The 13,938-nt window shown below is 47.3% G+C and overlaps 1 protein-coding gene across 9 annotated transcripts in view; it reads left to right on the top strand.

Annotated features, from left to right (window-relative positions):
* STS (steroid sulfatase) overlaps positions 1 to 13,938 on the top strand; it is a 499,782-nt gene that overhangs the window by 26,058 nt on the left and 459,786 nt on the right. For 2 of the 9 annotated variants that reach the window (XM_010963972.3, XM_045523346.2), the window contains exon 2: positions 10,960 to 11,070. In XM_010963972.3, the coding sequence (XP_010962274.2) occupies positions 11,057 to 11,070 (14 nt within the window). In that variant the 5' untranslated portion in view covers positions 10,960 to 11,056. Of the gene's footprint in view, positions 1 to 10,550; positions 11,071 to 11,151; positions 11,558 to 13,938 lie in introns of those variants that run through there. The other 7 variants (XR_012504613.1, XR_012504612.1, XR_012504611.1 and 4 more) reach the window with 5 other exon arrangements.

The raw sequence follows: 13,938 nt of genomic DNA on the forward strand, positions 1-13,938 counted from the left end.
ATTATGGTCATTTGCAAGGGAAGTGCATACGGAGTTCTTTCCTACACTTAGGTCCTTAAGACTTGATTTCCCCTCTAAGCAACTCAGCATCCGTCAGGGAGACTCTCATTGCTTGAACGTCTTGGACTGCTGTCATTTGAACAAATGTATAATTGTTTCAAAAGACACAGCTCAGAGCAGGGGTAAGGACAATGGGCAGACTACACGCTTTCAGACCAAAACTTTGAATCTGGACCTAGAAGCATGCTCTGGAGTATTATTTGGTAACGATTTTGAAAAGAGAGAAAATACAAAGTGATATAATTTGGGAATATACAGTAGACCCTCCCCCCCGCCGCCCACCAGTTCTGGTCCAGACAATGACTGATGAGTTCTTAGCTACAGATAATGAAATGGGCACAGAAGCCTGGTCTGGGACTTTAGCTATTGTCCATCTGCTGGAAGTCGTGCCCAGCTAAAAGCTTAATATCTGATAAACTCTTTTCTTTGTGGAAACTTCATCCCGCAGATGAAATATTGCTCTGAAATTGACTGTGGTAAACCGGGAAGAATTGGTTGGTGAAGCGAGATGATAGAATCCTCGGAGGAAGTGACCCAACTCTTTAAAAATCCATAATAGTAAATGGCGAAGACATGCCCCGGGGTTTAGAGTCGTTCAGATAAAAATGGATATTATCTCCCGGCCAGGGACTCTGAAAAAGGAATGACTGAAGCGTTAGGATGTACTCAAAGGTGAAAGTCTGCCGTTGCAATCAGCCAGTCCATAAAGGGTCCAGTGGAGGAGGGACAAAGCAAGGAGTCCGTGTAGCAAAATAGGGGTCCCCCCTGAATGAGCCCAGACTTTGGAAGGCAGTATTTGGGAGGTCGGGGAAGGGGGAAAGAATCATGAAATGAATGGCTTACCTTTCTGCGTGAAATGTTAGGACAGAAACCCCAGACTCATCAAAGTGCTCACCTGGTGTTGTAGTACCCAGACTCAATTTCATTTTTTAATGTATGTAAAAATTTTTGATTTTGTTTTTGGAGAGGAGAAGTAATTAGGTTTATCTATTTATTATTATTTATTTTAACGGAAGGACTGCGGATCGAACCCAGGACCTCATGCATGCTAAGCACGCGCTCTGTCACTGAGCTAGACCCTCCCCCTTCCCATGCCCTTCAAAATGGGACAGCATCCCCTCAGCGTCAAAGCTAATCCGCGTGCAGCTGACTGTGCAAACCGCATCCGTGTCTTCAAAGTTCGGAAGCTGTGAGGACTGACTTGGTGGCGCTCTACTGCCGAGCTTTTACCCTCCCCCCTGCCTTTTTAAAATGAGGCTATCGTTCGGGGGTGGGGAGCTCTTTAGCTGTAGGCGCGAAGAAGGAACGTTCAGCTCCCGCCAGCCTCTGGTACTCCCATCAGTGCAGCACCTGGTTATGGAACCCGAGTTCATCAGGTTCCCTCTGACTGTTGCCTCTGGTCTTAGCTCTCTTGCGGTGAAACTTCCCCCCTTCCTTTCCTTCCCTCTCCTGTCTGACTCCTCGAGAAGGTCACAGCCAGCTTTTGTCCGGTCCTTGACCCCTGCCTTTCTCCCTGTTCACCACATCTCTCCGAATGGAACCGGTGTTCTGACCTGTCGGGTCTCTCCAACCCACTGGGGATCAAACACCAGGAAAGGTCACTGTTCACACTTGCGAAAAGCCCTTCCTGGCGAACACACGCACCTCGGATGACTTCAGCAGGTAGGAATACTCGCCCCGTGGGGAGGAAGGCATTGCCCTCTGGGCAGCACAGAACTGGGGTCTGGAGACCAGGAATTCTCCCTGCAGTGTCGGCCGCCTTCCTCTGTGATGCTGGGGGAGGCTCTCACGTTTCCCGAGCTCCATCCTCTCTCCTGCAGATTGAGCTCTTCGGATTTTAATTCCTGGGCAGCATTGCTCAGACTCGACTGAGTCCGACCCCATGGGTTGAGCCCAAACACCCATTTTCTCCAAAGCTCCTAGGCTAAAATTTGAGATCAGATTCTCCCGAGCTGTAAAACCAAAACCAGGTGTTAATTTAATGAATGTCACTGCACTTTCTGGGGTGGGGGCCGGGGGTGGTAATCGAGTATTAGGTAATTTATAAATGTATTAGGTGATTTATAAAAGTCTTCCCCTGAGGCAGCTGGCACGCTCTGTAAATTCCCCCAGCTACCCTCGGTTAATAATTTTGGGCTGAAAGCTAGTAATTATGAATCTGCCTCGAAGTCACGTTTTTAAATCCACACTCAAAAGTTGACCAATGGTCTTCATAAGTCAGACGCCATTTATCAGCCTGGGAAGGGCCAGGCCCCTCACGGTGGCTTTTCGCCTGCTCTCTGTCCATCCCCCGCTCGGCCAGTCCCCGCTGCCCCTGCACCCGACTCACGTGAATGTGCCTGCTCCCCACCCCCGTCCCTCAAGCCAGAATGGCTCCACCGGCCAGTTTATTAAAGGGAAACAGCTGCCCTCATGATGGTTGTTAACTTGAGGGGCTGGGAGCTGCTGGTTCCCCTGGTGACTGATGAGCCAAGCTGACGTCAGTTCCTCCTGTAAGTGGTCGCCTCCTCCTCCCCCGGGTGGGAAGGACTGTTGCTACGTCCTGCTCGCCGTTTGCTGTACACAGTGGAGTGTCTCTCCAGGACCCTTTGCCTCTGCCGTGCAAGATCCTTTGTCCAATGAACCACTGACGTGTCTGCCGCTGTTGCCGGGGTCTTTCTTTGGCGATGAGGCTGGGCAGCTCCAAGGCTTTCAGACCTGCGGGGTGCAGCCTAGCCGCCCGTGACCAGCAGGGAGAGCCCCAAGCTGGTGCTTCTTAACGGTGGCGTGCTTCTTAATGCTGCGACTCCGACCCGTGCCTGGGAAGGAGGGCGTATATGATGCTTGTTAAGGAACCCTTAGTGGTTTAGTTGGCAGGGCCAGTGTGTCCGCCAACCCAGGAATGTGGGAGTGTATTCCACGGTCAGGAGACAAAACAGAGGTGGCCATCAATGTTTTGAAAATTCTATACGCGTTCATTAATTCAGTCTGTTTTCTGCTACTATGTTGAGCATAAAATGTTAAGACGTTGAAGGCTGGTGTGCCAACGACCAGGTCTTAAGATAAAGTCTGGCACCATTTGTTGAAGGTGTCATCGTGGAATTGCCAGTTCGTACGGCAAGGTGGTGCCAAGAAAGGTTAAGGGTGACGGATATGCGAGGCTGTTTTAGGGAGCCACCTGGGAAGGTAACCTTCCACAAGGTGTCAGTGTAAACACCCGTAGGACATGGCCTGAGCAAGGACGGGGCCCTGCGAGGCTGGCTGGTGTGCACGGATGCAGGTCTCTGATCAGTAGCCGTTGGCCATAGAGAGGGCCCGCCCACTGCCTGACCATCGCCATCAGGCACCTGGCAGAACACACGTGAGCACCAGCGTGGTGGCAGATTTGGGCTGTTTACGGAGCTAACACGGGCCTTGCACACCAGGGCAGTTTCAGGAACGTCGTGGTCACAGCTGAGATGAAGCTTGTTCGTCCTATGACTTGGTGCTGCAGGGATGCGCTTGGAAAAATGGTTATAGGTGATACTTTGATTCTGTTTTTTAAGGCTCTACCCAACTTTTTATTATAGATGTGTCCGCCACTTAAATCTCCTGTGAAAGAACGATCATCTGTATGTCCTTCATAACTGTCAAAGATTCAGTAATTGAAGGGTGTTCAGATGATCACAGATTGAATCATTGAAGGGGTTACACATGATCATAGATTCAGTAATTGCGGGGTTTATAGATGATTAGAGATTCAATAATTGAAGGGTTTATGGAAGATCATGCAGTAATTGAAGGGTGGGTGTACAGATGATTGCAGATTCAGTAACTGGAGGGCTCACACATGATAGTTCAAATAATTGCAGGGCATACGGATGCTCATAGGCTTAATAATTGGACGAATTACACATGATCATAGATGCAGTAATTGAAGGGTGTATAGATGATCACAGATTCAGTAATTGTCAATATTTTGCACATTGCCTTTCTCCATCTAAAGTCGATGACCGTTTCGCGGTGTCTTGCATGAAGCGGGTCCTCAGGAATTCACCCTGCAGTGGGCCCCAGAGCCCTTCAGGACCTGAAGGGAGAGGAGCACGGCGAAGCTAGGGTGCACGTGCATGCTTTAGGTGCTGGCTCAGTATTAATAATGTGCCCTCAGCTGCCCAGGGCTGGGCTTCCCCTAAATGAATTCTGATTCCCTGGCCCCACAGAGTGAGTGTTCCTTATCATGGGGAAACTGGAACCGTCAGCTACCACCGGGCCTCCGTGACAGCCCTTGAGCCAGTGTACCTGACTAGACTGAGAAATGGAATCAGCATTAGCTCAGACCTTGGACCCCGTCAGGTCCATTTACCTGTAACCAGGGGAATTAGTCTTTTTCACAAACACAACCTGTTACAAGAGGGCTGGGGGGGGGGGGCCGGATTCTGGGTAGGAAGTTGCTGTGAACAACAATGAATGAAGATAACGCTATTTATCTTAACATTTTTTCACATTTACAGTTTTTATAGAGGTTGATCATTGTAAGAAATACTTTTTCACAGTTCTGCATTTCTAGTCCTGTGTTAAACTTAATGATTTCCCTAAGAATCTTTGTAGTTCCCCAGGAGGAAGCTCCAGAACTCTCTGTACAACTAGTTTAAGATATAAATGCACCAAACGTGTAGTCAGACCCCCACCTCTGTCTGCTGCTACACATAGCCTTTTGGACAAGGTCAGCACAAAGATGTGGCTTCCACGTGGGAAAACTGCACAATTTAGGGCAGTTAACAGGCAGAGATTGTCAGAATGAATAAAAAATAAGACCCAGCCATAGGCATTCTGCAAGAAACACTTTAAAGACACAAGTTAACAATGAAAAATAAAAAGAAATAAGCCATGCTAACACTAATGTAAAGAATATTGGAGTCGTTTTATTAATCTCAAGATGCTAGAGGGAAGAAAAAGAATCCTGCTAGGGACGAAGAAAGTTGTTACATGGTGAAAAATGGTCAATTAACCAAGAAGGCGTGACAAGCGTAAATGTTTATACACCTCACGATAGAACTTCTAAATAAATGAAACTAAAACAAATGAAAAAGCAAAAAGAAATAGCTAGAGATTTCAGTGCGAGTCTCTCAATAACGGATAGAATTAATAGCCAGAAAACCATTAAGGGTATAGAAGATTTGAACAGCACTATAAATCAGCCTTTTCTGGTTAGCAGCTATAGAACTGTTTACCCCAAAAGCAAACAGAAGCCATATTCTAGTAGACTGGGCTATGAAAAAAAAAAAAAAAAACCCTCAGCAAATTTAGAAGAGTTAAAAATGATAGAGTTTGTTCTCTGACCACATGGGATCAAACTAGAAATAACTGACAGAAAGAGAACAGAAAGAAGATGTTAAGTGTCGACCTCACCCCAAAACGGAGACACTCCCCCAAGATCGCCCAGGTTGCTGCACAGGTGCGAACTCACAGGGCTGGAACTGGAGGTTGCTTGTGCTTGTTCCCCTCGTGGAAGTTCTTACTAAGGTGGCACACGGAACAGGTTACAGGAGATGTTAATTGCATCACCAACATGCACTTTGGCAAATGTTGATGTTTTCTTTCCGTAGCGTATGGGTGAGAATGGTTACATGATCCCGGTAGCCTTCCATTTTTTTGAATTATCAAAGGACCAACTGACCCTTGGAAAATTGTAATACTGTTAAGTATAAAACAAAGACAGTAACAGCTGTCCCATCCAGAGCAAAGCAGAAAGTGGGCTGAGTGGAACAGAGACAAGTCAGATTCATTTGGCAAACTTGAAACTATCCCCACCCTTGGCAAAAAAAAAAAGACAATTCCGTGGTTGTAATTCTTTTCTCTCATTGGGTCAGCGTTATTATGTTTAGCTGATTTATGGAATTTGTTTTGTGTCATAAATTCAGGCATGAATGCCCCTTCATCGCTGGGCTCAAGGGCTAAAAATCTTGGCATTTTCAACTGTGCTTTGGAAATAAACCCAGCTTCCCAGCAGCATAACCGAGCCTGCACGGTGGGAAATGGTGGAAACGTGACATACGTAGCTTTTGTTGCTTTCTCATTACATGTTGCCAATTAAAACTTTGCTTCTGCAAGGAAGGGGCTTCTGTGAATGAGGATCGCAGCTGTCTGATTTGGTCTGATTCCAGATGTTCATAGTTAGTGGCACTGATGAAATCCTCAGGATTTCCACAGTCCCAGGTGGCACAGGCTCTCGGCATGCACTGGATATTGATAAACAATTTCTTACCTGAAGTCCTTGGAGCTGGATGTGTTTTGGAATTGAGTTACGCATGTTTTAGAAAAATGATAAAGTGCCTTTCCCATATCTCGTAGGACACCCTCAGCCGGTGGGGGCAGCACTCAGTAATCAAACCCATTCATAGTCCTGCAGAAAAACGTACGCGTATTCCTCCCAGTGGGCTGCATGAAGGCAGGTGCTACAGAGTTAAATGTCTTCATGTAGTAATACACTGGTAAATTAAATTGTGTGAGGATAGACCACCGACTCCCAGGGTACTGCCGATCTCTACAGAGAACACGAGGTTTAGCCAATTCAAAATAAAGAAGATAACCTGTAACGTATATCCGTGGTCTCCAGATGCTTGAGTACCTTTGAGAAGAAGGTGCTTAAGAGTCACCATAGTCTGCCCACCATGTACTATTTGGCCCTGTGATGATGATGGTGAGAGAACAAGATTCTGCAGAGGCAAAATGGAAATGTGAAAATCGACCCTCTCAAAGACTTCTGTCATGATCTGACTTGTCAACCTAGTGTTTCTTATGAGCGGTCTGTCTCTTATGGAATCAGTTGCCATAATCTCTGGTTCTTGAGGCCAGTGATGAATAAATCACACATCTTGGCCATATCCAGTCAGGGGTTGGCACACATTTTCTGTGTAAGGCCACGTGCATGGTAAATATTGTTGGCTTTGCACATTTGCACAGTTGTGAGGTGACAGTGCAGAATCAGCCATAGACAGTAAGTAAATGGATGTGCACGGCTACGTTCCAATAAAACTTTATTGACAAAAAAACAGGCAGTGGGCTGGATTTGACCCAGGGGTCATAGTTTGCCAGCCAACCCATTCTACATGATTTTTTTTTCACTGTACTTCACAGTTCCGTGCTCATGACCACCACCATTATCCTTGTATTAATCAGTACATAGTGAACAAAGAGCTGAAGGACACGTTTATCCACTCTTGATGGAATACAAAATTGTGCGGTCAAAAGGCCATACTACAGATTTCATACTAAAGAAGAAATAAGTCCTTCAAATGGGATATTTCATGAGAAGTGTGTGAGAGGGCGCACCAGAAACTCCATTATTTTATAGTTTTCTTCTAGCCCAGGTGGCTTCCTGCTGGTGCTTGGACTCTTGGGAAATAATCTCTTGGCAGATCCTTCTTGTTTGCGTGATGATGTATGGGTAACTTGAGTTCAGTTTTCTGTCATGGTGGTTGTTGGTTTCTCCAGTCACTGACCACTCTGTCTCACCTCTGCCCGAAGCGCCGACACACCCACGGACCCCACAGCTCAGCCTGAAGACCTCTCTCCCATCATTTGTAAGGGTTTCTCTCAGGATCATAGCTTAGGGGCAGAATGAGGCTGTTTCTGATGAGTTTGTATCTGCTTCTGTCTTACATGCAGTCCCAGGAAGTAGATTCTGGGACGAGATGTGCATTCAGGAGGGTTTGGGGTGGGGTGAATTCCTGGATCAACCCTCGTAAGGAGGATGAGGCCGAGGGAGGAGGTGAGCTGTGTTGCTGTGCTGTTGGAGACCTCAGCCCGTTACAGGGCAAACTCTAGAGCCAGGACGGCCCCTCACTTGTCCCACTTGAAGGCAAGGAGGCTGCCCCTTTGGGGACCACCCATTGTCTTTGGGCTACCATGGAAATAGATGATCTCTGAGCTCCCCCACCGGTAGGTGACATCACCTTGGGAAAAGAGACTCTGGCTGAAGGCTGGTCCCAAAGAGAGACTTACTGACATCAGTTTTCAACACGACCAGCCACTACAGGGTGGGAGACCTCCGTCCTCTGTTGACATCTACACTCTCCCTACACGTCCACCAAGAATATTCTGTTTGCAAATTCCTGAGCGCCATATCCTGCTGCTTTATGTTGAGAAGATGCTTTTTCACCCTGGATTTCCATCAGGCGTCTTTCATTCCTTCGGTCAGTCTCCTGAACCCTCACACTTGCCTTCACTGTCTGCTCGTACATGGAATATCCTGTAAGTTTTCACAGGTAAGTAGGCTTATTGAGACGGCCCCAGTTTGAAAACTAGAACCCCTAACCCCAGGGAAACTAGGTTCACCGGTCATCCCAGGGTAAACCCATCGGTCAAATGTCAGTCACCTGCCTCTCCAAGTCTTTACCGTCTTCCTACACCGTCTTCTTCAAGTAAGAGGCGTTGGAGGGACACCCCGGTCACACTGGGCTGTTGCTAATGACAAACGCTTTCTTGTCTTCCTATCACTGTTACTCGCGGGGTGTCTTGAATACTTCTTGATGTTTTCCCAGTGCAGTTGAAGCCTAATGTTTCCCAGCAAGGCACCACGATACTAGCAAACAGCAGAGGCGGGTGGGTCAAGACAAGACGGATGACTCCGTCAGTTCAGGTTGGGTTTTGCTGCCAAATGAAAAGAAAAAGATTTTACAAAAACCTTTTGGTTTCCAGGGCTTTGGGTGTCTCAGAATCAAGGACAAGGGACAGTGGGCTCTCACTCTGCGTTTAAATCACTGTCACGATTTTCAGATTTGAGTAACTAAAACCTCGTGCGTAGAAGGGATGAGAATAATGAAAAAAATGACCAACTGCATGACAGTTACGATGATTATAAACAGATTCATACATTACAGATAAACATGCTTATTATTTGTGAACTCACAGAGTAAATCAAAATATAGGTTCCTAGTGATAAAGCAGACCTCACCACTTGACCGCCTTCCATCGTCTTGTTCTGTGACTGTAACTGGGATTATAAATTTTGTCTAAAGCGACTTATTTTCATACAGCTTACTATAGTCATAGTGGAACCACCACTCAGAATTGGCAGTGGATAATTGTTTGAACAACCTGGGTGTGACCCCCCCCCCCTCCAACCCCATCAAGGCTTTGGCCAATCTCTGTCGTCACACCCAACGTAGTGATTGCTGGACCGGCCATGTGATGTGGTTTGTAAACCTTGGCACCACTGATGGTTGAGGCCAACTCTTTGTGGTGGAGGGTTGGGCTGGATGCTTCTGGGTGCTGGAGGGCTGTCCTGCGCTTCATAGAAATTTGACAGCGTCCCTGGCCTCTACCCAGTGGATGCGGGTGCTCCCCATCCAGTTGTGAGAACCAGAGATGCGTGTAGACCCACGTGGGGCAGAACCACCCTGACGAAGAACCACTCTAATGATACTTTGAAAAGGGGGCCTCTGAACAGGAGCTTTTCTGTTCTTCTTTGCGTGTTTTCCTTCTGCGGATAGAGTCCCTGGTGGCAATACCACTGTGGCTGGCACTGTGGCTTAATCTGTTTACATGTGTCTGTTGCTCTGCATAAAGGATTGAGTAGGGGATCAAAGGGCTCCGACTGCTGAGGTCTTACAGTATTTCCTGTACATAAAAGATGTGGGCAAGAGAAAGGGAGAGGAGGACTGAGATCTTCCCTGCCTTCCAAGGGGGCAGGGGGTCCCCCACTTGTTCAAATCCATGTCCTTACCCGCTTGGTCTTGCCCAGTGATGTCATGGTGAGTGGGCGGAAGAGATGACCGTGCCCCCCCCCCCAACAGATGGGGTGGAAGGTCAGTGCCCACCCACACACCATTCCTTTTCAACAAGAATCTAATGTGGAAATCCACACGGGAAGACCGATGACAGTTTCAAATGCCATCTCTGGGGAGGGGGAAGAAGGACATTTCTGGGACACTGGTGGTACCTAAGAAATTGTGGCTGGAAGCGGACCTTCACTAAAGCAAGATCTCCATTTACAAAAATCGGTAGAATCGTCATTTTTCTGTACCGTGGCGTTGTCTCGTGCATCATCTTTACCAAGTGGGATTGTACGTCCTATTTTAAGTGGATAAACACTATTGTCTACACATTAAGTGTTTCAAGGCACGTGCTGGGTTTTGTCCAAACGCCAACAACTGAAAAGTACGTAGGTTCCTGAGGAGGTTCAGAGCCATCCAGCTGGTTTTCTTTGACTTCATTCTCAGCTCCCAGGGAGGGCTCTATCCCAGAGGTTGAAAGACTTTTTTCGGTAAAGGGCCAGATAGTCAATATTTTCATGTTTTTGAGCCAAACGATATTTGTCTGAACTACTCAGCGTGGACTTTGTAGCATGGAAGCAGTTACAGGTAATAAATGAATGGCCATGGCTGTGTTCCAATACTTTTGGGCTTTGTGGACCTTGAAATAAGGACTTCATGAAGGACTTTTCATATATCACAAAAGTGTTCTTACAAATGTAAAAACATTCTTACTTGGCTACAAAAGCAGCTGAGGTCAGAGTCCCATGCGCCGCTCTCTGTGACCCCAGCTGTATTTGGAAAATACTTTCTGAGCACTTGTAATGACAGACAGATGGCCCCTGCCATCTTGACCCATACAGCCTGTGGGGAGGACAGATACCAAATAAAAAGAAGCCAAATATAGTTTTGCAGATAGTGACAACTACTGTAAAGGGGAGAGGGGAGGTGCTTTGATTTATCAACACTGGGGCAACTGCTTTAGATTGTGCAATCATGGGAGGCTTCCTGGAGGTGGTGGCTAGTCAGCTGACACCTGTGGGTGACTAGGAGTTGGGCAGAGAGTGGAAAAAAGAAAGAGGCAGGGAGAGGAATCCCCTAGGCATGACAGAGGACCCTTTCATTGAAGTGTTTCAGGATGTGGTTATTCAGTACCTGACTCTTCTGCTTTTGGATGAATTCACAGGATGAGCCTGGCGCTACCCAGTTTCTCTCTGCTGAGAGGTAGTCACCGTCTCTGTAGCTGCACATGGTGGTCTCAGTGACGGAACGTCTCCTGCAGGATGACCGCTCGAGTGTGAGTACAGCTGCTTTCGCTCTCAAAGTGTCACTGCCTGTTGACAAAGTGCTCCCGTCACCCTGACCACGTCGTCCAAGTCACGTGGGGCATTTATTTGGTGACCTTTGTAATGACGTTTCAGAGCATTCTGATATTGCAGGGATGACGTCCGTTTGGAGCTGCCCCAGGTCTCCCTTTCCTTCACAGATGACTTTGCAACGAAAGGGGCGCAGCCGTGGGGACAAACATTTTCCTGGAGAACAGCTGCCCTGGGCTAGTCCGGGCCGTACAGCCTAGTAAACTGTCATAATAAGTGTGTCGCTTGAAAGATCTTGGAGAATACAGGGGTGGCGTTTTATCGATGGTTTCACACGTATCCTGGACCTTCGAGGTGACAGTGGGTGAACCAGCAGAGGTACAAACACTTGGCACTGTGGGAAGACTCGTGGTGCTCGGGTTAGTCTCCACACCTGAGGGACAGAACAGCTTTCTTCCTGCAGCAAAAGTGAGTGTGTGGTGCTGATGGGGACGGGATGAAGGAGGCGGTTTCCAAACCCCTTGGAGGTGAGAGTCCCTGTTGTGCGCCCTCCTCTCCGGCAGGGGCTGCTGCTTGATGATGCGAAGAGGGCCATTGTGATGTCAGGGGGGCCCTGCTGGGCATTCAGGCCCCATGTATCAGCAGGCTCAGAGAAGTGGGCAGGGAGATGCTGTCAGACAAGGTCTGGTTCACATCGTCCCCCAAAGGCCCCCGGAAGTGGGACCATGTGGAGTCGGGGAGACCCGGGCTTTGGATCCCACCCCTGGGCCCGTGTGCTCAGGAAGTAGGTTAACCTCCCCTTGCTGGGGCTTTTCTCTGTAGAATGGAGACTGAACCATCTTTGAAATACAGCTTTGGGACTCTGGGGCTACAGGTGGCAGTGTTTCTCCTGCACGGAGATTTTGCCCTCCAGGGGGAATATGGCCCAGTCTGGAGGCGTTTTTAGGTTTCATAAGTCTGGAGGGACGTGGTTACCAGCATGGAGCGGGTGGAGGTCAGGGTTGCTGCTAACCGTCCCGCCATGCACAGGACGCCCCACCACAAAGTGTTACCCAGCCCCGAATGTCCATAGCGCCGAGTGCAGAAACCCTGATCCGTGGAACAGGAGATTCAACTTAATCTTCTCTTTCTTCCTAGAATACTCGATGGTCTTTCACTGTAAGGGATCAGAGTTAGAATACGAATTAAAGAGAAGAAAAAGACAGTGACCTTCTAGGATTTCCTTTTGTGTTCAATTTAAGCCCCCCAACAGAGGGTTCGCGTTCGGCAGCAAACATCCTCGGAGGCTTAGCACCGTGGCTTGTGTTCCCTGTGAACGCTGAGCAGCTTAACAGATTCATTTTCCATTGTGATGTCTGTAATTTGTTCTTTAAAAGGATCATGTATGCCTTTTCTCTTTCAGAAACAAACTTTTTTTGGCGGGGAGGGAGGGTTTTAAAGAATAATTTATTTTCTAAAGCTATCATCAATGCAGGAGCCGGCTTTGATTTCTGACCTAGCTTTCAAAGCCTTAAGCACCTGCTAAGTAGAGAGTTTTATTTTTATTCCTCTGGAAAAACAACTGTGCGTTTTGCAGGGAAGTGCTTTGGGTTCTTTTGTTGTTGTTGTTGTTGTTGTTATTTTAGTCTGGAGGGGAGATTGACAGTCTTTGGACCCAGCTAGAAGGGCTCAGAAAAAAAAAAAACTGACAGACTCGGTAGCTAATTAAAAATATGCAGAGACTCATGATTAATTCACAATAAATGAATACAGCGTTCATCATCCTTTCGTAATGCTCTGCTGTAAAGGGGGACTCTTCCAGCGGGGGCTAGAAGTTCTGCTCCTGAATACGTAGTAACAACATCCGTTATATCTTACCAACGTAAAGCCATCCTCCCGGGGGATTCTGAGGTACCTCGCAGTCCAGAGTTTGGGGTTCTCGAATACGGCATATTAAACTATCCCTCTCCTTAAATGGATTGAAGACTTTGATGATAATCAAGAAAACGCTTTGATCTTGTCTCTGAGAGTTCTCATTTGTTCGCTCCAAAGAAAAAAACTTGACGGATATTGAAGTTTTCTTAGAAATGACGGAAAAAAGAAAAAGGAAATTTCCTTTTTATGAGATGTCATTCTAGCTGACAGGACCTGCCGTCAGTCGGTTGCTTATTCTGCTGATGTCCGTCCTGGGATAGTCAGTGATTTATTTTTTAATCCTTTGATGAGGATGAAAAGGTTTCTCAAGTGGACTGTAAATCCCTGAGAAGGATATTTTATGGCAGCAAATACCCGTGAAAATAAGCCCATTTGGGGGGTCAGGATAATCCAGAGCAAAAAAAATTACAGTGACCGTGTTGTGTGTCTCAGAGAAAATGGCGGAGAGAAGGTTTCATTAAAGAGGTAAATTGGGAGAGAAAATGGGACAATCTGGCGGCTTTCCTTCTAACCAGGAGACCAGCAAGAACAGGGCAGCTCGGTGTCCTGTGTCTCCTGATACGAGGCAACAAGGACACCAAAAAATAAAAAATAAAAAACCTGTGTGACACCCCTGCCAAAAAGGTTCAACCTGAATTTGTGCCCAAAGAAATGAACAGGCTAATCCAGAACATACGACACTGTATGAGACAATTGACCTGGATTCTTTCTCCCGAAAAGTCAGTGCCACGAACAAACCAAGAAAGGCCAGGGGTGGGAGTGGGGGTGGGGGGGCGGTTACAGTTTTCAAAAGGTGAAGAAACATAACCCTGAGTGACTCTCGAATGGATCCTGGATTGGAGAAGAGAGCACGGTGGTGCAGTTACCTGGGGACTGTGTAGGGTGCGTTGATTGACTCAGTGTTATTCTTCAGCGGTGTCGTGGTTGCGGGGGAC

Source organism: Camelus bactrianus, chromosome X (genome assembly GCF_048773025.1).
Source record: "Camelus bactrianus isolate YW-2024 breed Bactrian camel chromosome X, ASM4877302v1, whole genome shotgun sequence".
In the NCBI taxonomy this organism is placed as follows: domain Eukaryota; kingdom Metazoa; phylum Chordata; class Mammalia; order Artiodactyla; family Camelidae; genus Camelus; species Camelus bactrianus.